The sequence below is a fragment of the Vulpes lagopus genome, chromosome 11, assembly GCF_018345385.1.
Source record: "Vulpes lagopus strain Blue_001 chromosome 11, ASM1834538v1, whole genome shotgun sequence".
In the NCBI taxonomy this organism is placed as follows: domain Eukaryota; kingdom Metazoa; phylum Chordata; class Mammalia; order Carnivora; family Canidae; genus Vulpes; species Vulpes lagopus.
The window spans coordinates 34,354,213-34,379,947 of NC_054834.1; the positions used below are offsets into that span (position 1 = coordinate 34,354,213).

Below are 25,735 nucleotides of genomic sequence, written 5' to 3' on the forward strand. Positions count from 1 at the left end.
GAGGTGGGCGGGGGGTAGGGGTGACTGGGTGACGGGCACTGAGGGGGACACTTGACGGGATGAGCACTGGGTGTTATTCTATATGTTGGCAAATTGAACACCAATAAAAAATAAATTTATAAAAAAAAAAAAAACCCACACCATATGAAAACAGCAAAGAGTGCAAGTTGCCAGTGTTCCCTCATTTAGGCCTGAAAAGTAAAATTGGGCAAAAGTCCGCAGGTGTGTCTCTGACGTACGGGTACATGGGAGCAGCCACACGTCTAACTTGAGAAAACACACATTATCTGGGTTTATATATAAAGAGAAAACATCTTATGAAACACACAGAATAGTCATTTCAGGTATTTCTATACTTCGAGAGGTAACTGCAGATAAAATAGAGGCCTTCTTTATTCCTTCCTGTTGGGAGAAATATCTAAAAGCTAATCTTGGGAGGGAAACGGAGTCTGAGGGGCAGCCTGGGCCTACTGTTTACACCCGGTGCTGCTATTTTTTTGAAAAACCAGGAAAGGGGCAGCCTGGGTGGCTCAGCGGGTTAGCGCCGCCTTCAGCCTGGGGCCTGATCCTGGAGACCTAGGATCGAGTCCCACATCAGGCTCACTGCATGGAGCCTGCTTCTCCCTCTGCCCGTCTCTGTCTCTCATGAATAAATAAATAAAATCTTAAAAAAAAAAAAAAATAAGAATCAAAAAAAAAAAAAAAAAGAAAAAGAAAAACCAGGAAAGAACTGAAACTTCACATACCTAAAGTCAACCTGGCAATATTGGGAATGTGCAGAACTGGTCAAGTGTAACTCTGCTTAGTGCTACAGCCACTACTTCTAATAATGTCTGTTCTGCTTGCACACAACTCACAATCTCAACACTCGGCAGTGCTCATATTTCTGTTTTCCAGAAGCTTATTAATTTGTACTTACCTTGTTTGCTAAATCCTGCAGCAAGTGCAGCATGTACTGGTCTATGACATGCATATTGTTAACAGGAATGGAATCTGTTTCTGGGTTGAAACCAGCGACATTTCCCAAGAGAAAGCGGAGTGTATTCCTGAGCTATTAATATCGAGAAAAAATATGCAGTCAAAAAATATAGGAGGCCTTCAATTCTTACTGAAGTTATTTTATTTTTCTATAATTTTTATACAACTCATGTTACTTTCTTTTTTTTTTTTTTTTTCATGTTACTTTCTTAATGGGACATTTTTTAAAGATCATTCCTGAGACTACAAATGCCAAAAAAAGAGACTCTCATTTCAGTAGCTGAGTTGTAGAAACCACCACCGGACTTTACACATGGACTGACATTTCATTATATTTCTTCCTAACCTTTTACAGGCAAATTAGCTAACAGTGGCCCAATTTGTTCATCTATATAAGTAAGAGTGTTATTTTCACCTGCTTCACAGGCAAAAATAAAAATAAATGGAATAAAAGGTGAAAGGTCATTGAGCACATGAAAGTATATAAAATTAATTTTGTTATTAGGCTATATTTTATAAAATACCAAGTACAGTACATAAAACTTTAGGATTACACTATTAATATTTTTAAACACAAGATATCTTTAAATGCTCACAACGTGTGGAAACTCATTTTCATTTTGTGATACCAAACAAAATGTTCCTCATTTTTTTTTTTTTAAGTTATTTCGCTAACTTCGTATTCAGAAATAGGAAGAAGAGGGACTCGGACCTTGCTAATATCATCTCTGGCAGCATTAAGTACAGACGGGCTGATGGTCACTTCAGTGAAGACATTGGACTCAGCCACCCACCAGCGCAGGACATCAGCACCGTAGGGAGGCTCTGCGCTCTGATCCTTTCAGTGGACGAAAAAGACATAAATGTTTAAATGGCTTTCAATTCATTAGGTGAACAAATGTTTTAGGTATTCCTCTTGAGCACTATTTAAGCACGACATGTGGATAAGATATACCTGCACTGTCATGAAATAAGGGCTAACAATCTCAGGAGTCAGCTGCCTGTGAAAAACAACACTGGGCCGAAGAGTGCACGCTGCAGTCTGGTTGTGTGTGCGGATGCGGATGAGCCTGACACATCCATGGACTAGAGCTGGTGGCGGGAGTGGGGCCCTGATGCCTCAGCGATGGTGGAGGGGGTCTTGGAAGGGCTGCACTCCCTTCCAGGACTTGCCTTACACAGAGCAAGGATTACTGGGCATTAGGATGGCAGTAAAAAGCCAGAGGAGTAAAATAACAGACAAGTAATTTCTTTTCTGAAACTAACTCCAAAATAAATTATCAGCAACCCCAGATATGATGTTCATTAATGACTTGCTTTAAAGTGTATAATTTCCAAGAATATAATAGTGAAACATGAAGTTGCAATCTAAATTTTTTTCTTACACTGTTTCCATGTAACTGTAAAAATTTTAACAAATTTTTGAAGTTTAATTTAAAAAAAGGGAGGTCGTGCCTGGGTGGCTCAGTCAGTTAAGCGTCTAACTCTTGATTGTGGCTCAGGTCATGATCTCAGGGTAATGAGATGGAGCCCCGTGTGGGCTCCATGCTCAATGAGGAGTCTGCTTCTCTCTCTCTCCCTCCTTCCCTCTGCCCCCTCCCCATGCTCGCACACACGTGCAGTCTCTGAAATAAATAAATCAACCTTAAAAAAAAAAAAACAGGGGAGGGATAGCATGGCTCAGGACCTATAATATAGATTCAAACTTGAAATTAGTCAACTGGGCCACAATCCCAGCACTTCCCTTTTTCATTAAAATCATGTATTATTTAAGAGTCTACATTTACACTAAATTCTACTCCTGAAGCCAATATTACACTACATGTTAACTAACTAGAATTTAAATAAAAATTTTGGAGGAAAAAAAAAGAGTTTAGATTTAAAACATGATAAGTCATCTGTTATTAGCCTAAAAGATAGTTTCGTTGTTATTGTCATTTTACATCGAAATAACTACATTAAGGTTTTGGCTGCCAACTTAAAAGTCTTAAAACAAAAGTTTTAGGGCCACGGGTGGCTCAGTGGTTGAATGTCTCCCTTTGGTTCAGGGTGTGATCCTGGGGTCCTGGGATCAAGTCCGGCATTGGACTCCCTGCAGGGAGCCTGCTTCTCCCTCTGCCTATGTCTCTGCCTTTCTCTGTGTCTCTCATGAATAAATAAATAAAAATCTTTTAAAAATAATAATAAAAATATTTTAATTAAAAAAAAATAAAAAACAAAAACAGGGACACCTGGGTGGCTCAGCAGTTAAGTGTCTGCCTTGAGCTCAGGGCATGATCCCAGGTCCCGAGATCAAGTCCCACATCAGGTTCCCTGCAGGAAGCCTGCTTCTCCCTCGGCCTGTGTCTCTGCCTCTCTGTCTCTGTCTTTCATGAGTAAATGGATAAAATCTTAAAAAAAAAAAAAAAAAAGTTTTAGAGAACCACCTACTTGTCCTCCATTGATGACCACATCAGGATCGATGACATTCCCAAGAGACTTGGACATCTTTTCTCCCTTTTCTCCAAGGGTAAACCCATGAACGACCACTGTCCTAAGAAGACAAATCAGCCATTTTGATAATAAACACAATTATAATGACCTCACTGAAGATCACTTAGAGCTTAAAAAGAGTATCTTAGCTTAACAAAAAAAACCAGGATTTTTCTTGACAGATTATGGATGAAAGCTTTTCTTAAAGTCTACATCTCAGGGATGCCTGGGTGGCTCTGCGGTTTAGCGCCGCCTTTGACCCAGGGTGTGGTCCTGGGGGCCCAGGATCAAATCCCACGTCAGGCTCCTTGCATGGAGCCTGCTTCTCCTCCCTCTGCCTGTGTCTCTGCCTCTCTTTCTGGGTCTTTCATAAATAAATAAATAAAATCTATAAAAAAAAAGTCTAAATCTCAGCCGCTTATGTATCAAGATTGATAGGAACTCTCTACTTATACACAGAAAAAAAAATTTTTTTAAAGATTTTATTTATTTATTCGAGAGAGAGAGAGAGAGAGGCAGAGACACAGGCAGAGAGAGAAGCAGGCTCCATGCAGGGAGCCTGATGTGGGACTTGATCCTGGGCCCCCAGGACCACACCCTGGGCCAAAGGCAGTGCTAAACCGCAGAGCCACCCAGGCTGCCCACACAGAAAAATTTTTGATGTTTACATTCACTACATAAATATTTCCTGAGGGCAGCCCAGGTGGCTCAGCAGTTTAGCACCGCCTTCAGCCTAGGGTGTGATCCTGGAGACCCAGGGATCGAATCCCACGTCGGGCCCCCTGCATGGAGCCTGCTTCTCCCTCTTCCAGTGTCTGTTCCTCTCTCTCTCTCTCTCTCTCTCTCTCTCTGTCTCTCATGAATAAATAAATAAAATATTTAAATAAGTAAATAAATTCCTGAGCATTTATTATGTATTGATTTTGATCATTAAAACTAACCAGGAAAAAGTATGTCTTAAAAAGAACAGATTATCATTTCAAAATTACTTCAAAAAGACAATTTGAGGCAAATATATATCTGTTGTTCTACTCGCTTTTAAAAGCATGTTATAAGGATGCCTGGGTGGCTCAGTGGTTGAGCATCTGCCTTTGGCTCAGGGCGTGATCCCAGAGTCCGGGATTGAGTCCCATATCGGGCTCCCTGCATGAAGCCTGCTTCTCCCTCTGCTGGTGTCTCTGCCCCCAAACTCTCTGATGAATAAATAAATAAAATCTTTTAAAAAAATAAAAGCATGTTATATTAGAAACAAATATGTAAATTGTTCTGGGATGGATTTTCATTGTGAGGCAGCAAAAATCTTAAGCTATTTAAGAATTGTTCTGATTCTCTATCCACTCACTTAAATAAGGAAAATCAATGATCTGTAGCTTATTAAGAATATCTAATCTAATACAATTCACAACAGGAATGTTCATTAATCATTGTGTATAAGAATATTTGACTTGGGATCCCTGGGTGGTGCAGCAGTTTGGCGCCTGCCTTTGGCCCAGGGCGCGATCCTGGAGACCCGGGATCAAATCCCACGTCGGGCTCCTGGTGCATGGAGCCTGCTTCTCCCTCTGCCTATGTCTCTGCCTCTCTCTCTCTCTCTGTAACTATCATAAAATTAAAAATAAATAAAAATTTTTTAAAAAAGTCTTTAAAAAAAAAAAAGAATATTTGACCTCAAGCTGTCTTCAGTCAACGTAGAATACCATTCTCTACACCCCTGTGTAACAAGTCTTCCCATATTTTTTTTTTAATTCTTATTTATTTATGATAGTCACACAGAGAGAGAGGCAGAGACACAGGCAGAGGGAGAAGCAGGCTCCATGTACCGGGAGCCCGACGTGGGACTCGATCCCAGGTCTCCAGGATCGCGCCCTGGGCCAAAGGCAGGCGCTAAACCGCTGCGCCACCCAGGGATCCCAGTCTTCCCATATTTCAAGATCTAGCTGTTCGCAGATGTCGCCACTGTTCCAGTCAATGCTGATGTTACTGCCTCTTGTGGGAACGACAATGTGTACCAGCGACAAGACTTCTCTGTATTGTCTTTGTCTCTCTTTTTTACTTCAAATTCATTTCCCTCATAAAACAAAAGACTAAAAAAAAAAAAAAAAGACTAAGCTAATAAAGGAGGTGTTCTATATGCAGGCAGTCCTTGGAGATAGGCAGGTCTGGCTCCAGATTATGCAATAAAGCGAGTCAAGGGAATTTTTTGCTTTCCACTACATTACACTGTACTATATTAAGTGTGCAGTAGCATTATGTCTAAAAAAAACAATGTACAAACCTTAATTTAGAAATACTTTATCACTACAAAATGTTAACTATCCCCTGATATTTCAACAAATTGTGATCTTTTTGCTGGAGGAGACTGATGGCTGCTTACTGATCAGGGTGGAGGCAGCTGCCGGCGGGGGTGGCTGGGACAATTTCTTAAAATAAGACAAGGAAGCCTGCCACACTGACTCGGCCTTTCATGAACAACTCTGTACCATGTGAAGTTTGATAGCATTTGACCCAGGATAGAATTACTATCAAAACTGGAGCCAATCCTCTCAAACTCTGCTGCTGCTTTATAAGCTAAATTGATGTAATATTCTATCTAAATCCTTTGTGGTCACTTCAACAATCTTCACAGCCTCTTCACCAGGAGCCGATTCCATTTCAAGACACCACTTTCTTTGTCCATCCATGAGAAGCTTTCCTCCTCTGTGAAAGTTGTATCATGAGATTGCACAATTCAGTTCTATCTTCAGACTCCACTTCTGATTCTGGTTCTACTGTTTCCACCACATCTGCAGGTACTTCCTCCATGGAAGTCCTGAGTTTTCAATTTGTAAAAAAAAAAATGTAGTATCTGAGAAGCGTAATAAAGTGAGGTATGCCTGTATGTACTGCTTGGGGCAGAGCTTTGCACACTGGCAAGTACCCAGCAGAAGTACTCAGAGTGCGAGGACTTGTTTGGCTTAGGTATAACACTTACTTAAAAGGTGCTTTTTTCCTTGTTGCCACACTTGTTAGTAAAGAAGACTGAAACCAACCACCAAGTTGGTCTTTTCCTTCCAAGTACAAATCTGCTCTTTGGTCGGTACCTCAAAAATTAATATTAAAAAACAGAGAAGTTAAAGTTAATTACAACTGGAAAATGAAAATAAATATGTATCAAACTATAAAATAAAAAGCAATCGTGTTATTTACTTCTTGTGTCTGGCTATACCTGCACTAGCTAGATTGCATTCACTTGAGCTATTACCCTCACTGCCTGTTTATTAATCAGATAAAAAGAATAAATGTTGGGAGTATGAACTCCTAACCATAAGCAACTAAAACACTACCTAAATTAGGGACTGATTAATAATAATTACCAATATCAATATTTCCAGCTAAATCTTTTATGAAAATGAGCACCTAATAACTTTATATGTGAAAATACTCTACGTGATACCGTAATGATGGATTCATGTCCCATTATCCGCCTGTCCAAACCCATACCATGTACAACACCAACACTGAACCGTAATGTGGACTATGGACTTTGGGTGGTTACGATTTGTGGCTGTAGGTTTATCCTTGTAACAAGTGTGCCACTCTGGTAGGGGATATGGATGATGAGAGAGGCTGTGTGTATTTGGAGGCTAGAAGGATATGGAAAATCTCTAGCTTCCTTTTTGTTTTGCTATAAACCTCAAATTGCTCTAAAAAAATAGTCTTTTAAAAAAGGTATCGCAAAAGAAAAAAATATAAGTCTAATTTGCTGGGACATATGTATAAGCAAGCTTGAGAGCTGTGGTCTGCATTCAATAATAAACCACAGTTAATTCAAGAGTTAATAATCTGAGATAAAAGACCATTTGGCAAACATCGTAACAATCATTTCAGTCAAGAATCATCTAGGGTGCTTAACCAGTAGGTAAAAATTTGATGAGAAATGAGGATATTTCCAGTCTTACATATCTCCCTATGAGATCCTTACTAATGTAACAATTCCTATAGGGAGATGGGGGTGGGAAGTGAGAGAAAACAGGCTGATACCACCTCCAAGTGATCACAGTGCAACAGCACCAGCAAGTTCCTGTGTGACCTCTGTTAGGACGCACTGAAAAGGAAACAGGATCTCTCCTGTGATATTCCTGCTCAAAATGCATAGTCTAAATGTTACCATGAGGGACAAATGCAAAGTGAGGGACCATGTACAAAATAACCTGTACATTCATGAATGTCAAGGACATGAAGGACAAGAACAAAATGAGACTAAAGTGACAGGACAACTAAATGCCACAAATGACTCCAGGCTGACTCTAGGACTCTTTCGATTTTTTTTCTTTCCCTAAAAAGGAGATTACTGGGTGAAATCTGAATAAGATCTGTAGGTAGGAAGGAATCAGTGTCAATTTCCTGATTTTGATATTCATATTGGTTATATAAGAGACTGCTGTGTTTTTAGGAAATATACACCAAAATATTTAGGGATAAAAGAGCATCAGGTTTGCAGCTTACCCTTAAATGGTACAGAAAAGTGCTTATACATATAGAGAAAAGACATATAAAGTAAACATAGTAAAAACCTAACTTTGGAAAATCTGGATGAAGTGTATGTGCTACTTCTTTACTCTGTCACTTTTCAGAGTAAAATGTTTGGTTTTTAAAAAAGATTTTATTTAGGGACCCTGGGTGTCTCAGCGGCTGAGCGTCTGCCTTCAGTTCAGGGCGTGATGCTGGGGTCCTGGGATCAAGTCCCTCATCAGGCTCCCTGTAAGGAGCCTGCCTGCCTCTCTCTGTCTCTCATGAATAAGTAAATAAAATCTTAAAAAAAAAAAAAAAAAGATTTTATTTATGTATTTAGAGAAAGAGAAAGTGTGCATGAGTGGGGGAAGGGGCAGAGAGAGAACAACACATAGCTCGATCTTACAACCCTGAGATCATGATCTGTGCCAAAACCAAGAGTTGGACACTTAACCAAATGAGACACCCAGGCACCCCCATGTTTTTATTTTTGCTTTTAAAATAAAATCTTTAAAAAAAATAAAAATAAAAAAAAATAAAATAACATGAGGTCTTTGGGAAAGATTACTTCCATATTCAAACCTACACTCACAACTCTGAGAAGCCCCCGTAACCCCTTTTAGTTGTGAAATGTAGATTTGTTCTTCTGTCCTCATATTGAGGATTCACTGTTATAATCCTTATGTGACAATGGGTATCTGGGTAGAGGCAGGAGTCAAGATTAAAATAATTAAATGAGGCCAGCTCAATTCATTCAACATTTCTGAAAACTTACTACCTGACAGGCACTGTACCAGACACTGGGAGAGGGGGAATATAAAGAAATCTGGTAACTGCCTTCTTGCAGCTGATCACTAGTGAGATGGATTTTATGTTAAGTAAGAAATAACTGTGTTAGATGTTAGGCAAAACTACAGTTCCATCAGTCTGTGCAGCCAGGAAAGTCTAAGAGGATATAAAAAGGCAAATGTATACATGCAATAAGAACAAAATGTTTTGGCCTCAACATCTAGAGTGCTAATTCTATTCACTACTCTTCTTCCTCTCCTGATCTGTAACCATCTGTGACCTGAAACTTCTATAACACCAGGACTCAAACCCCATCCCACCCAGAACGTTCACTTCCTGCTGGTGGCCACATTTTGGATATGGCAATAATCAATGAGATGATCAATAACAGAATGTCAGTGGAAATCTGGCGTGTGGCGTGTACAGGGATGGGGTCTCGGCTTAACCTTCCACGGTTCCCGTTTCTTCTTCACCAAAATGAGGACACCAAAATCTATTTACCTTATACGGTTGTTAGAGATGAGAGAGTAACAGGACATGCTTTGGACACAGTAAACGACCAGTAAATGTTAATTATTACAAAGATTTAAAGAGTACTGGTATTTCCTGAGGGCACATTAAGAAAGGAGTATTTTTTTCAAACTGTTATAATATGAAACAGTACTTGTGAAAATATGATTAGTTATCCTAAACTATTTTAAAAATATATAGTCTCTGATCCTGTACTAGAAATATATGTTCTAACATTCTAATAAACAAGAGGACATCAGCCAATGAAGAGCACAGCAGAACAGCTAATACTTATCAAGGGTAAAGTCTCAATGCCTTTTCCAGGTGGAACTGGGTAAGAAGCAAAAAGTGTCATCCTAGAAAAAGGAGGTGCACTCCCAGAAAATTTCTGCAAGCCAGAGCCTTTCAAGGTAGTTGGTGAAACCAGTGGAAAAAGATGATGTGGGTCAGGGGTGAGGGAGGAGTTTGAGCATAGCAAAGCTCTGGACAAATGAAAAAAAAAATAAAGCTTGTGGAAACTTTCAAAACGAAGGGAAATTTAGTCTTGGATGAGAAGACATAGGAAGAAAAGTGAAACTCAAGTGCTGGGATATTCTGGAATTACTGTACAACCTCATATAATGAATTATTGGGACTATTTCCGATTTTTGCAAGTTTATTTTTAGTAATGATTTTTTTCTAGGAACTGTACATTCTCACTTCAAGAAATCTGTAAAACACTGAAAAGTCCAAAAATTATAAAATCACATATATCCCACTACCTAGAGATCATCACTTTATTGCATATTTCCTTACAGTACTGTCTGTGCTCATCAACATTGCCAGGAGTTTGTTAGCAAATCAAGACATCTGCCTACATCCTGTTTTTGTATTCGGCACTTTTAAAATGTAACATGCCCTTAGATGAAACCATACCCACAATTATTTTTCAAAAACATGACTGAATGGCTGCATATCATTCTGTCACATGAATGTGCATCATATTGCTTTAGTCACTTATTGACACAAGGACAATGAGTTACTGTGTCAAATCATGTACTATTAGAAATAACACTGTAATGAACATCCTCACACACAATTCTTCATCCAGATCTGATTACCTGTACAGGAGAGATACCTATAAATAGAATTTTTGGGGCAAAAGACAGAAAACCACTCAAAAGCTTTTGATATTGAAATCAGATACCAAATTTAAAAGCAGTTACAAAGAGAGGATGGTGCAAAAATTTCTTTTTTTTTTTTGATTTTTTTATCTCTTACCTCTTTTTTTCCCCTGAATAACCTTTAGCTTATTAAGATTATTACTCTAAGTAAATTCTACCCACAGGATATGTGGCATGAATCATGACCCAAGTATCAGGAATATTTGCTTGGGATACCTGGGTGGTGCAGGGTTTGGCGCCTGCCTTTGGCCCAGGGCGCGATCCTGGAGACCCGGGATCAAATCCCACGTCGGCTCCTGGTGCATGGAGCCTGCTTCTCCCTCTGCCTATGTCTCTGCCTCTCTCTCTCTCTCTGTAACTATCATAAAATTAAAAATAAATAAAAATTTTTAAAAAAAGTCTTTAAAAAAAAAAAGAATATTTGACCTCAAGCTGTCTTCAGTCAACGTAGAATACCATTCTCTACACCCCTGTGTAACAAGTCTTCCCATATTTTTTTTTTAATTCTTATTTATTTATGATAGTCACACAGAGAGAGAGGCAGAGACACAGGCAGAGGGAGAAGCAGGCTCCATGCACCGGGAGCCCGACGTGGGACTCGATCCCAGGTCTCCAGGATCGCGCCCTGGGCCAAAGGCAGGCGCTAAACCGCTGCGCCACCCAGGGATCCCAGTCTTCCCATATTTCAAGATCTAGCTGTTCGCAGATGTCGCCACTGTTCCAGTCAATGCTGATGTTACTGCCTCTTGTGGGAACGACAATGTGTACCAGCGACAAGACTTCTCTGTATTGTCTTTGTCTCTCTTTTTTACTTCAAATTCATTTCCCTCATAAAACAAAAGACTAAAAAAAAAAAAAAAAGACTAAGCTAATAAAGGAGGTGTTCTATATGCAGGCAGTCCTTGGAGATAGGCAGGTCTGGCTCCAGATTATGCAATAAAGCGAGTCAAGGGAATTTTTTGCTTTCCACTACATTACACTGTACTATATTAAGTGTGCAGTAGCATTATGTCTAAAAAAAACAATGTACAAACCTTAATTTAGAAATACTTTATCACTACAAAATGTTAACTATCCCCTGATATTTCAACAAATTGTGATCTTTTTGCTGGAGGAGACTGATGGCTGCTTACTGATCAGGGTGGAGGCAGCTGCCGGCGGGGGTGGCTGGGACAATTTCTTAAAATAAGACAAGGAAGCCTGCCACACTGACTCGGCCTTTCATGAACAACTCTGTACCATGTGAAGTTTGATAGCATTTGACCCAGGATAGAATTACTATCAAAACTGGAGCCAATCCTCTCAAACTCTGCTGCTGCTTTATAAGCTAAATTGATGTAATATTCTATCTAAATCCTTTGTGGTCACTTCAACAATCTTCACAGCCTCTTCACCAGGAGCCGATTCCATTTCAAGACACCACTTTCTTTGTCCATCCATGAGAAGCTTTCCTCCTCTGTGAAAGTTGTATCATGAGATTGCACAATTCAGTTCTATCTTCAGACTCCACTTCTGATTCTGGTTCTACTGTTTCCACCACATCTGCAGGTACTTCCTCCATGGAAGTCCTGAGTTTTCAATTTGTAAAAAAAAAAATGTAGTATCTGAGAAGCGTAATAAAGTGAGGTATGCCTGTATGTACTGCTTGGGGCAGAGCTTTGCACACTGGCAAGTACCCAGCAGAAGTACTCAGAGTGCGAGGACTTGTTTGGCTTAGGTATAACACTTACTTAAAAGGTGCTTTTTTCCTTGTTGCCACACTTGTTAGTAAAGAAGACTGAAACCAACCACCAAGTTGGTCTTTTCCTTCCAAGTACAAATCTGCTCTTTGGTCGGTACCTCAAAAATTAATATTAAAAAACAGAGAAGTTAAAGTTAATTACAACTGGAAAATGAAAATAAATATGTATCAAACTATAAAATAAAAAGCAATCGTGTTATTTACTTCTTGTGTCTGGCTATACCTGCACTAGCTAGATTGCATTCACTTGAGCTATTACCCTCACTGCCTGTTTATTAATCAGATAAAAAGAATAAATGTTGGGAGTATGAACTCCTAACCATAAGCAACTAAAACACTACCTAAATTAGGGACTGATTAATAATAATTACCAATATCAATATTTCCAGCTAAATCTTTTATGAAAATGAGCACCTAATAACTTTATATGTGAAAATACTCTACGTGATACCGTAATGATGGATTCATGTCCCATTATCCGCCTGTCCAAACCCATACCATGTACAACACCAACACTGAACCGTAATGTGGACTATGGACTTTGGGTGGTTACGATTTGTGGCTGTAGGTTTATCCTTGTAACAAGTGTGCCACTCTGGTAGGGGATATGGATGATGAGAGAGGCTGTGTGTATTTGGAGGCTAGAAGGATATGGAAAATCTCTAGCTTCCTTTTTGTTTTGCTATAAACCTCAAATTGCTCTAAAAAAATAGTCTTTTAAAAAAGGTATCGCAAAAGAAAAAAATATAAGTCTAATTTGCTGGGACATATGTATAAGCAAGCTTGAGAGCTGTGGTCTGCATTCAATAATAAACCACAGTTAATTCAAGAGTTAATAATCTGAGATAAAAGACCATTTGGCAAACATCGTAACAATCATTTCAGTCAAGAATCATCTAGGGTGCTTAACCAGTAGGTAAAAATTTGATGAGAAATGAGGATATTTCCAGTCTTACATATCTCCCTATGAGATCCTTACTAATGTAACAATTCCTATAGGGAGATGGGGGTGGGAAGTGAGAGAAAACAGGCTGATACCACCTCCAAGTGATCACAGTGCAACAGCACCAGCAAGTTCCTGTGTGACCTCTGTTAGGACGCACTGAAAAGGAAACAGGATCTCTCCTGTGATATTCCTGCTCAAAATGCATAGTCTAAATGTTACCATGAGGGACAAATGCAAAGTGAGGGACCATGTACAAAATAACCTGTACATTCATGAATGTCAAGGACATGAAGGACAAGAACAAAATGAGACTAAAGTGACAGGACAACTAAATGCCACAAATGACTCCAGGCTGACTCTAGGACTCTTTCGATTTTTTTTCTTTCCCTAAAAAGGAGATTACTGGGTGAAATCTGAATAAGATCTGTAGGTAGGAAGGAATCAGTGTCAATTTCCTGATTTTGATATTCATATTGGTTATATAAGAGACTGCTGTGTTTTTAGGAAATATACACCAAAATATTTAGGGATAAAAGAGCATCAGGTTTGCAGCTTACCCTTAAATGGTACAGAAAAGTGCTTATACATATAGAGAAAAGACATATAAAGTAAACATAGTAAAAACCTAACTTTGGAAAATCTGGATGAAGTGTATGTGCTACTTCTTTACTCTGTCACTTTTCAGAGTAAAATGTTTGGTTTTTAAAAAAGATTTTATTTAGGGACCCTGGGTGTCTCAGCGGCTGAGCGTCTGCCTTCAGTTCAGGGCGTGATGCTGGGGTCCTGGGATCAAGTCCCTCATCAGGCTCCCTGTAAGGAGCCTGCCTGCCTCTCTCTGTCTCTCATGAATAAGTAAATAAAATCTTAAAAAAAAAAAAAAAAGATTTTATTTATGTATTTAGAGAAAGAGAAAGTGTGCATGAGTGGGGGAAGGGGCAGAGAGAGAACAACACATAGCTCGATCTTACAACCCTGAGATCATGATCTGTGCCAAAACCAAGAGTTGGACACTTAACCAAATGAGACACCCAGGCACCCCCATGTTTTTATTTTTGCTTTTAAAATAAAATCTTTAAAAAAAAATAAAATAAAATAAAAAAAAAATAACATGAGGTCTTTGGGAAAGATTACTTCCATATTCAAACCTACACTCACAACTCTGAGAAGCCCCCGTAACCCCTTTTATTTATTTTTTTTTAATTTTTTTTTTAAATTTATTTATGATAGTCAGAGAGAGAGAGAGAGAGAGAGAGAGAGAGAGAGGCAGAGACACAGGCAGAGGGAGAAGCAGGCTCCATGCACCGGGAGCCTGATGTGGGATTCGATCCCGGGTCTCCAGGATCGCGCCCTGGGCCAAAGGCAGGCGCCAAACCGCTGCGCCACCCAGGAATCCCCCCGTAACCCCTTTTAGTTGTGAAATGTAGATTTGTTCTTCTGTCCTCATATTGAGGATTCACTGTTATAATCCTTATGTGACAATGGGTATCTGGGTAGAGGCAGGAGTCAAGATTAAAATAATTAAATGAGGCCAGCTCAATTCATTCAACATTTCTGAAAACTTACTACCTGACAGGCACTGTACCAGACACTGGGAGAGGGGGAATATAAAGAAATCTGGTAACTGCCTTCTTGCAGCTGATCACTAGTGAGATGGATTTTATGTTAAGTAAGAAATAACTGTGTTAGATGTTAGGCAAAACTACAGTTCCATCAGTCTGTGCAGCCAGGAAAGTCTAAGAGGATATAAAAAGGCAAATGTATACATGCAATAAGAACAAAATGTTTTGGCCTCAACATCTAGAGTGCTAACCTAATTCTATTCACTACTCTTCTTCCTCTCCTGATCTGTAACCATCTGTGACCTGAAACTTCTATAACACCAGGACTCAAACCCCATCCCACCCAGAACGTTCACTTCCTGCTGGTGGCCACATTTTGGATATGGCAATAATCAATGAGATGATCAATAACAGAATGTCAGTGGAAATCTGGCGTGTGGCGTGTACAGGGATGGGGTCTTGGCTTAACCTTCCACGGTTCCCGTTTCTTCTTCACCAAAATGAGGACACCAAAATCTATTTACCTTATACGGTTGTTAGAGATGAGAGAGTAACAGGACATGCTTTGGACACAGTAAACGACCAGTAAATGTTAATTATTACAAAGATTTAAAGAGTACTGGTATTTCCTGAGGGCACATTAAGAAAGGAGTATTTTTTTCAAACTGTTATAATATGAAACAGTACTTGTGAAAATATGATTAGTTATCCTAAACTATTTTAAAAATATATAGTCTCTGATTCTGTACTAGAAATATATGTTCTAACATTCTAATAAACAAGAGGACATCAGCCAATGAAGAGCACAGCAGAACAGCTAATACTTATCAAGGGTAAAGTCTCAATGCCTTTTCCAGGTGGAACTGGGTAAGAAGCAAAAAGTGTCATCCTAGAAAAAGGAGGTGCACTCCCAGAAAATTTCTGCAAGCCAGAGCCTTTCAAGGTAGTTGGTGAAACCAGTGGAAAAAGATGATGTGGGTCAGGGGTGAGGGAGGAGTTTGAGCATAGCAAAGCTCTGGACAAATGAAAAAAAAATAAAGCTTGTGGAAACTTTCAAAACGAAGGGAAATTTAGTCTTGGATGAGAAGAAATAGGAAGAAAAGTGAAACTCAAGTGCTGGGATATTCTGGAATTACTGTACAACCTCATATAATGAATTATTGGGACTATTTCCTATTTTTGCAAGTTTATTTTTAGTAATGATTTTTTTTCTAGGAACTGTACATTCTCACTTCAAGAAATCTGTAAAACACTGAAAAGTCCAAAAAATATAAAATCACATATATCCCACTACCTAGAGATCATCACTTTATTGCATATTTCCTTACAGTACTGTCTGTGCTCATCAACATTGCCAGGAGTTTGTTAGCAAATCAAGACATCTGCCTACATCCTGTTTTTGTATTCGGCACTTTTAAAATGTAACATGCCCTTAGATGAAACCATACCCACAATTATTTTTCAAAAACATGACTGAATGGCTGCATATCATTCTGTCACATGAATGTGCATCATATTGCTTTAGTTCACTTATTGACACAAGGACAATGAGTTACTGTGTCAAATCATGTACTATTAGAAATAACACTGTAATGAACATCCTCACACACAATTCTTCATCCAGATCTGATTACCTGTACAGGAGAGATACCTATAAATAGAATTTTTGGGGCAAAAGACAGAAAACCACTCAAAAGCTTTTGATGCATGTGAAATCCTTTCCAGGAGTTTGCACCAAATTAATTCCAAAAGCAGTGTACAAAAGAGAGGAATGGTGCCAATTTTTTTCTTTTTTTCTTTTTTTTTTTATCTTTTATCCTCTTTTTTCCCCCTGAATAGACCTTTTCTTTAAAAGCTTTATTTACTTAAGTAATCTCTACCCCCAATATGGGGCTGAAACTCATGACCCCAAGATCAGGAATCACATGCTTGGGATACCTGGGTGGCTCAGGGGTTGAGTGTCTGCCTTTGGCTTGGGGGCGTGATCCCAGAGTTCCAGGATCAAGTCCCACATCGGAATCCCTGCATGGAGCCTGCTTCTCCCTCTGCCTGTGTCTCTGCCTCTCTCCCTCTGTGTCTTGTATGAATAAATAAATAAAATCTTAAAAAAAAAAAAAGTCACATGCTCCTCTGAGTGAGCCAGACAGCACCCAGAGCTTTTAGTAAAATAAAAAATCAGAACTTTCTTATCGAGGTAGAAATAAACTTGGGAGTTGTAAAATTCCAGGAAAACTGGCAGTTAACCACGTAGGAAAAAGTTAGTATTTCTATAACAGTAACTATCTCTCTTGGGAAAATTATAAAAATTCATATTTAGAGGGAATAATAAAGTGTTCCAAACAACAAACCTCTAAAATTATGATTGAGGGATGGCAGTAAATAAAGAACTAGCAATTAGAATTATTTACAAAAAAAATCCAAGCAAATCAGCCCAAAATGGGGGAGTAATCTATAATTTTCATTACCAAATTCGTTTAACTTATTCGCTTAATTGATATTTAGCAAAATTACTGTATTTAAGAAGGCCAAGTTGTAGAACCAGCACAAAACCATATTTGTCAAAACCACTGCTTTACCAATGTAACATGCGAAAATAATTTAAACCAAAAATAATTTGTAAAAAATGTTAAAATATAATTATTAATTTTTAAAATCAGGCTTTTTAAAAGTATTATATATGTTCTTAAAAGGGTGACCTTTTAAAAAAAAGACATCTATAAATCTAAATTATAAATCTTAGTTTCTCTTTCAAAACATGATTTTTTTTTCTATTTACTTCAAGTTATTTCTTTTTATTTGTTAAAAATACAGAGGGGCCCCTGGATGGCTCAGTCAGTTGAGCATCCAACTCTTGGTTTGGCTTAGGTCTTGATCTGAGAGGTCCTGGGATGGAGCCCTGCACTCACCAGGCTGCATGCTCAGCGGGGAGTCTGCTTGGGATTCTTTCCCTCTCCCTCCTCCTCTGTCCCTCCCCTCTTCTTTACAGCATGCTCTCTCTCAAATAAATACGTAAATAAAATCTTAGAAAAAAACAGAAATGCAGTAGGATAAGTATTTTAAAACTCGCAACACCTCACCAGGTGAATGGATAAATAAGCTATGGCACATCCAGACAATGGAATATTACTCAGCGCTACGAAGAAATGACCCATCAAGCCAGGAAAAGATCTTAAAGAACCACTGATGCATGTTATTAAGTAAAAGAAGTCAATGTGAAAACTACAAACTGTATGACTTCAACTATATAACGTTCTGGAAAAGGCACAACTATGGATATTAAAAAGATCAGTGGTTCCCAGGAAATGAAGGGATGAACAGGTGGAGCAAATTTTTAGTGCAGTGAAACTATTCTGTGAGATACTATAATGGCAGATCTATGTCATCATACGTTTGTCAAAACCCTCAGAACATATGACACGAAGAGTAAACTCTAATGTAGACTGTGGACTCTGGATGATAATTTGTCAGTGGAGGCCCATCAACAGTAAAATGTCCCACTGCAGTGTGGGTTCACAGTGGAGGAGACGGGGGCGGGGGGGCACAGTGTATGGGATCTCTGTACTTTCTCTAAAACTGTTCTAAAAAATAAGATCTACTTAAACTTTTCAAAAAACATTATTTATTTATAAGTCACTGTAATAATTAATGCCTTTGGTAAATGTTTAATGAACGATCCACTTAAAAATGCCATTCCCTTTCAGAAAGTGTTCCAGTTTCAGTTTCTGAAGTACTATTGGCCTTGAACTCACAATGCAACAGGTACTTGACCGGGTGTTAAAATTCATAAGCCAAATCTTTCACTGCTATAAAACTCATCAGTGAAAAATAAAACCAGTTCATATGCTGTAATCACCAAATTCGTCTTGTTAAACATCAATAGGTACTGATGAAGACTGGTAGCTAAATTAAGCTCGAAATCAAGCTGATTGTATTTTGCAATAATATATTCTTAGGGAAATATGCAGACACTGCATCATTATTAGAATTAATACAAGCATTTGAGAATGAAAAGTACAATAACCCTTCTCAGGAAAGCCTTTCTCTCTCTCTCTCTCTCTCTCTCTCTCTCTACCTCCTCTCTTTTCCTTTAACAGAAAATCACTTTGCTTATGGCTTTTCAAACTATGAATTTACTTAGTACCTTGGCTCTTTCCCACTTCATTCTATCTTCTGCAATTTTTTATTGCAAAAAATAAAAGCTCAGGAAAATGGGATAAAATATAAGCTAATTAATCTAATTCTTATTGACTGACCTCATAAGATTTTTGACTGATTGATGGATTTAGGGGAAGAAGAGGAGGAACAGGAGATCTTAGGAGAAAAAATAGAGACTACAGTTTAAAATTGGGCTTATGTATTATCTTTATTATTTTTTTAAATGTATTATCTTTAAAAGTAGTTTATGTTCTTCTATGCAGGCAACACACATGTTTAAATGATAAATCAGTTTTCCTTCTTTTAATTAATTACCTAAATACGACAAAAAAAAATGATGTGGTGCTTAGGTGCATTTTACCATTAATTTCATTCAATGAACGATTTCCACCACAAATAATTGGTTAAGAACCTGACACCCTAGAAAGAGTATGACTAAGCTCTATCGGTACCACTGACAGCAGCCAGCGAGGTTTTAATGAGCCTTCATGTAGGCTACCCAGTCAATGGCTCAAAGTATAAAGCATACGGTGCTGCGTGGAGTAATGTGAAACCACTTCAGAAATTAAAATACAACAATGTCTGTAGCAGCAACTCTCACCAAGGCCAAAAAAGTTAATGCACTCTGATCTATGTAAACACTGTTTTGCATATGGTAACTTTTTTTGAAATTCAGGATGCTGCCCCAGCGTAGCAGTAGATAGTAGTGTAGCAGTAGATAATTCTTCCTCCTATTTACAGCACTGCTTAACCTATCTACTTACGTAGTATTATTTGCCTATATTTTCAATGTAATTTAGAAACAAAGTACTTAAACTTGCAGTTTTTTTTTCTCTTAGATATGGTAGGAGAGACTTAAGAAATAATAAATTCTAAAAATTATTAAATAAAAACTGCAAGAGATGTTCCTAACAGGTAACTTACTTGTGGCCATTATCAATTACTATATATATTTTAGCTGTAATATGGAAGAAATGTGAATTCACATGGATTTTGCTTTTCAAATTCCCCAAGTTATTAAAAAGACCCAAATGAACTTATTTACCTACTAGGAGTCATATGTACGTCCTCTCAATAGTGAGGTCCAATACCAGAAGTATACCTCAAGTAAAACTTGGGGACAATCCCCTTCAATCCCCTAAGAATGGCCAGCTGCACAGACCAGCTCCTCTCCCACATTCTCCTGCTCCAGAAAGCAAGCCAGATCTCTTGGGCCAAAGTTGCCCCTTGGCAGCAGAGTGAGGAAGTGTCTGATCCACCCTCACTTCCTTGCCACCTACCTTCCTGTCTTTAATCTCACGTGACTTCAAGCTTTACTTTTTTAAATATTTTATTTGGGAGAGAACACAAGAGTGTGAGAGAGCAAGAGATAGCGTGAGAACATGTAAGAGACAAGTGAGAATGTGTGTGAGTGGAGGAGGGGCAGGGGAGATCCCACTGAGCAGGGAGCCAGACATGAGACTCCATCCCCACACTCTGGGATCATGACCCGAGCCAGCCAGGCACCCCATGACTTCAAGCTTTATTCTGTTTTAGCTCTGGTGTTCACTCAGTATCCTTAAGGTCATCTTCTTAACCATCTAAACACAACCTTGGATGTGCGCCTTCTCCTGCCTACCAGGTCTCTCCTTTCTCTTTATTCAGTGAGTTACGAGTGTGCCCAAACTCTGAGTAAGTATAAAATCAGTCAGCTGTCTGTATAGAGGGGGGAAGACCTGTGAAAAGGCAAGGTCGTATAAGAAAAACGAGATCCAAAAATCAGGGTTCCTGAGTTCCAGTCTGATACTACTAAACTATGTGACCATCACCTAACTTGGTGTAATTTAATCTCATTTCCTGTTCTGAAAAATGACGGGGTCAGACTTTCAGTGATTTCTCAACTTTACAGAACTAGTGCCTTGAGGCTGCCAAGTGAGTCAAGTAGAATGAGCTGGTCCTAAGGAGAAAGAAAATCCCTGTTTTTAATCGAGCTTCTGTACTGTGGTTCTATATGAAATTTCATTTGGAAAAACAGAAAAAGTTTAAAAATCATTGGCTTAAATGATCTCCAAGAGCCCTTCCAGATCTGAAATTATACCATAGCAGGAGATTTTCAATTTTCTTCCCTGCCTCCCCAAAAAAGGTTTTCTTCCAAATAAAGAAAAAAAAGTATTCCTAGATTAGAGATTTCCTCTGAGTCACTATTATGTATTTTCAAAACTGCTTGACTGGTTTATAATCTGTTATTTAAAATTACCTGGAAGAACGTAAGACCATGAAGTTCCACTATCAAACCAGATGTCCAAAATATCCTGACCAGGCACATATTCCAAGGCATCAGCACCACCAACCTAATAAGATAATGTGAAAACGCTTTAATCATGCAAAGACAAAAAAAAAAAAAAAAAAAAAAAAAAGTCTTAAAAAAATCAAATGCTTGTACAAGCATTAAACTCACATTTTAAAATGAAACTTAAAACAGTTCTAAGTAATTTGCAATTCAGTACAACTGTTTTATTTGCATGTAAAAATGATTGTGGCCACCTAATTACACATTTACTAACATAAACTGTTCTAATTTCATGAAATGATATTCTAATTAGGATTTTTCCACATGTGATGCAATCAGTTAACTCTTAATTCAGACCCTACAAATTCCTGATGCCATCAACGTGAGGCACTGCTCTCATACAACTGTATCTGCTTAGTCAACTAAATCAGCTAAAATCAATCTTGGCCCTCAATGAGATAACAAATAACCCTCGTACTCTACTGCTAGATTAAATACCAAACTTCTTCGGTTAAATAGAACCATCTACTCTCAAACTGCACTGACTTCTAAATTACAGTGGAGTTAATTTACACTTTACTCCACTGTAAATTAACTTAACTCATTAACTTAACATGATGATATAACCACTTTTTATCTCCCAGGAACCCGCATGTTGTAATGAAGTCATGCAGGGCACACAAAGGCTATTGAATATACATGGAAATTCACCTGAGATAAGACTTCTTTAGGAAGAAGTTGCTCAGGAGGAAGAGTCCACCAGACATCACTGCCGTGTTGTTCCACTAGTTTAATAATATGCTCAGTGGTCTGGCTGTTTTAGGGGGAAAAGGCAGAAATGCTCAATGAAATACAGTGATTAATACCAAACATGTTAAATTTAAGAAACAGCTAAAATTACAAAAGAAAGAAAAAGAATATTTTCCCCTAGCTGCAGAGTATTTTTTTCTTATCTTTTTGTCCAAACTTTTTTTTTTTTTAAAACTTAATTTATTCATGAGACACAGGCAGAGGGAGAAGCAAGCTCCATGCAGGGGGCCCAATGCGGGACTCGATTCCAGATTCTGAGATCATGCCCTGAGCCAAAGGCAGACGCTCAATCACTGAGCCACCCAGGCAAGGCCACACTAAAGCATGGACTTAGACAGCAAGTATCCAGGCTTATATCCTGACTGCCACTTTTTACATGTACGATCATGCCCAAGGACTAAAACTTCATGGAGGACCAGGCCCAAGGACTAAAACTTCATGGAGGACCAGGCCCAAGGACTAAAACTTCATAGAGGACTATGCCCAAGGACTAAAACATCATGTAGGACCATGCACAAGGACTAAGACTTCATGTAGGTCCTGGTCCAAAGACTAAGACTTCATGTAGGATCAGGCCCACGGACTAAAACTTCATAGAGGACCACGCCCAAGGACTAAAACTTCATAGAGGACTAGGCCCAAGAACTAAGACTATGAGCATGCCCAAGACTAACACTTCATGTAGGACCATACACAAGCCCTAAGACTTGATGGATGACCATGCCCAAGTACTAAAACTTCATGTAGGACCATGGCAAGGACTAAAATGTTTCTAAGTCTTGGTTGTTCCCTCTATTAAGAAGAATACAATTCATTCCTTCAAAAATATTTACTGAGAAATTCCAGTACCATAGAATTGTTCTAGAGGTGGAAATATAGCACTTGACAAGGCAGGTAAGATTCCTGCACTAATGGAACTTAAACTGTAGTGATCCTAGATGCTTCCCTCAGAATGCCTCTAAACTAAATGCAATGATCCACAAAAAACTTAGCATGGTGCTCGACATACAGTAAACAGCCAATAAATACACATCAAATGAATACTGAAATTGACCATATCTTTGGGAAGATACACAATTATAAATTATTTGAGGGCAGCCCGAGTGGCTCGGCGGTTTAGCATCGCCTTCGGCCCAGGGCATGATCCTGGGGATCCGGGATCGAGTCCCGCGTCAGACTCCCTGCGTGAAGCCTCCTTCTCCCTCTGCCTGTTTCTCTGCCTTTATCGCTCTGTGTGTTACTCATAAACAAACAAACAAATAATAAATATCTTTAAAAAAATAAAATTATTTGAAAACTAAAATCAGGGAAAAATTTATACGACATTTTCTCACAGGAATAATGTATTATTATAGCTTTATTGACATTACAACTTCCTCTAGTTGCTTTCCACTGAGTCAGGGGACATATAATGGTCAAGAGTGTGGACCCTGGAACCAGACAGCTTTGGTTTAATTTCCTGACTCTACCATTTACTAGTTATGTGACCCTGGACACAACACTTGCCATTTCTGTATCTGTTTGTAAAATGCAAATAATAATAGCATCACCAAGATGGCTATTGGATATTAATCAAGCTTATATATAAAATGCCTAGAACAATGTCTGGCACATATTAATAAGTATTTACATAAGCATTAGCTATTAAAAAAAAAAGCATTAGCTATTATTCAAAATTAGAAAGTAATTTTGTTAACCCATTACCAAAACACAGGCCCGTATTAAAATTTACAGATTAAAATACACATACTAAAGCTAACTTTTGAATTATCTTCCTTTCTACCACATTCCATTAATGTAAGTAACTAAGAATTAAATGCAAGCCCATGAGAGTCAATGGACATTGAAAGAGTAGTGCACAGGAGAAGCTTTGCATTCTTAATCTAGATCTGCTTCTCATTATCATTACTATGCAGGGCAAATCATTTAACCTCTTTGGGTCTGACAATTCACAAATAAAATGTTTATGAAAAAAAACTGTCTTAGGAAGCAAAATTCTAATGGGTATTACAAATTAGGCTCTCAAAACGGAAATTCGAAATACCTAAATTGGTATACTAGGAAGGATGGTTTGAAAAAGTATAATGTTATCAGCATTTAAAGAAATTAAAAATGCTAATAATGTTAAAATGGGCACAAGTCCATATTTCTTGTAGTCAACACATTTTCAATGGACTTTAACAGTAAAGATAAACTTTTGTGATAGGAGACCATAAAAACTTTGTGCAATAGCTAGTTATATGACAATATTTAGTTACATATTACTATTTTATATAGTTTGCACAGAACATTGTAACAGTTAAGAAAATAGGAAAATACTGGAAAAGAAAATCTGAATAACATAATGCTATTTTTCTAAAGGAATCCCCTCTACAGAGATACTAGCAAAGTACATTTACACATACACAATTACAAGAGATACAATGCTCATACCAATTCTGAAATTATCATAGAAAAGAATGATTTTAAATATGAGTGTCATAATGACAATTTATTTTCACAATGTAATCATTAGACTGTAGCTTTAGGTAAACAGTAAAATAAAACAGTGTTTAAAACAGTTTTAGATGTGCTGGAAATAAACAGGTTAAGAACACAAAACTAAAAGCAAATAGTCTGAATTTCATACGAATTTAGGAAATAGAGATATTAGGATTAATGTTATTAATTAAAATAAAAACATTTATGTGTACACTACACATTGTACTTTTCAAAGCACTTTATTAACAAGCACTATCTAATTAGATTCACAGAAAAAAATCTTTAACAGCTCCTGACAGATACACTGTTCTGTGCCTTGGGGATCCTTCAGTCATGAGCCTAAGTAACAAACACAGCGCTGGCCTTAAAACTGTGTGCCCTAAATCATCGTTCAATTCTGTTTTTACTTCTCCATTCAGCTTCTCTAACTCCTCTATAAAGACAACCATGGTAGTTGTAAATGCACACTCCTGTTCTCTGGGGTTTGCTAAGCAAAGGTAATAAGATTCTATTACCCACGCATAATGAAACCCTGAGCCAGAGATGAAGTTAGGGAAGCAGTCGGTCCCCAGAGATTAGAGTGTTGACAGAACAAGCACCAAGTCCAAAGACCAGATTCTATCAGTCAATTATTACATACTGACAGGAATATCTATTATTTTTCTGAGCTTCAATTTTTGGGAACACTGGGAAAAGCTGTTAGAAAGAAGGCTAGAAAGGTTAGAAAAATTTTATTATTAAAAAAGGAAAAAGTCCTAGTATCTTACTCTGTAACCTTAAGATTATAGATGTTGCCCATCCACCCATTTTAAAAGACAAAATTCACTTCGAGACCAAGTTCTTTTCTTATGTTCCTAAATAGCAGATAATTCAATGAAGTTTTAGAACTATAACAAAAAATAGCAAACAATAAAGATCCCAATTTTGCAGCTGACAAGTTATTATGGCAACTGTAAAATCCTACCAAGTCCAAACCATCTCTAATCTAACTAAACTTGAAATTTTGTTGTATTTTCTTATAAAGAGATTAGCAATCCACTCATATATACAATTTTTCAATGTAAGAAGTATTTTATAAACACCTTATTTGCAAATATACTTTCTTAAAAATCTCATAAGCCTCTTGTTTAAGTGAGGAGTAAAGTCTGATTTTGTTTTTCTTTTGTTTACCTAAAGATACTTCTAAAAATGACATAACCACACAATGTTATCTACACCAATTATCTACAATAATCCTACAGTAGTTATTTTTTTTCATCTTCAAAAAAAATGTCATAAGTAAAACCACGCACTTTATGTGGTGTAAATAACCCAATATTTTCCCTCATGACATATCCATGTGAATCTGGACAGAAGAATACTTTCTTTCAG

General features: G+C 37.9%; 1 protein-coding gene across 1 annotated transcript in view; it reads right to left on the reverse strand.

The window, feature by feature from the left end:
- Positions 1 to 25,735, reverse strand: part of IARS2 (isoleucyl-tRNA synthetase 2, mitochondrial) — a 68,149-nt gene that overhangs the window by 7,755 nt on the left and 34,659 nt on the right. The window contains exons 13-18 of the mRNA XM_041723655.1: positions 21,785 to 21,887; positions 21,041 to 21,134; positions 12,134 to 12,242; positions 3,409 to 3,511; positions 1,691 to 1,816; positions 920 to 1,051 (exon numbers count right to left, since the gene is read on the reverse strand). Coding sequence (XP_041579589.1) covers positions 920 to 1,051; positions 1,691 to 1,816; positions 3,409 to 3,511; positions 12,134 to 12,242; positions 21,041 to 21,134; positions 21,785 to 21,887 — 667 coding nt within the window. The remainder of the gene's footprint in view (positions 1 to 919; positions 1,052 to 1,690; positions 1,817 to 3,408; positions 3,512 to 12,133; positions 12,243 to 21,040; positions 21,135 to 21,784; positions 21,888 to 25,735) is intronic.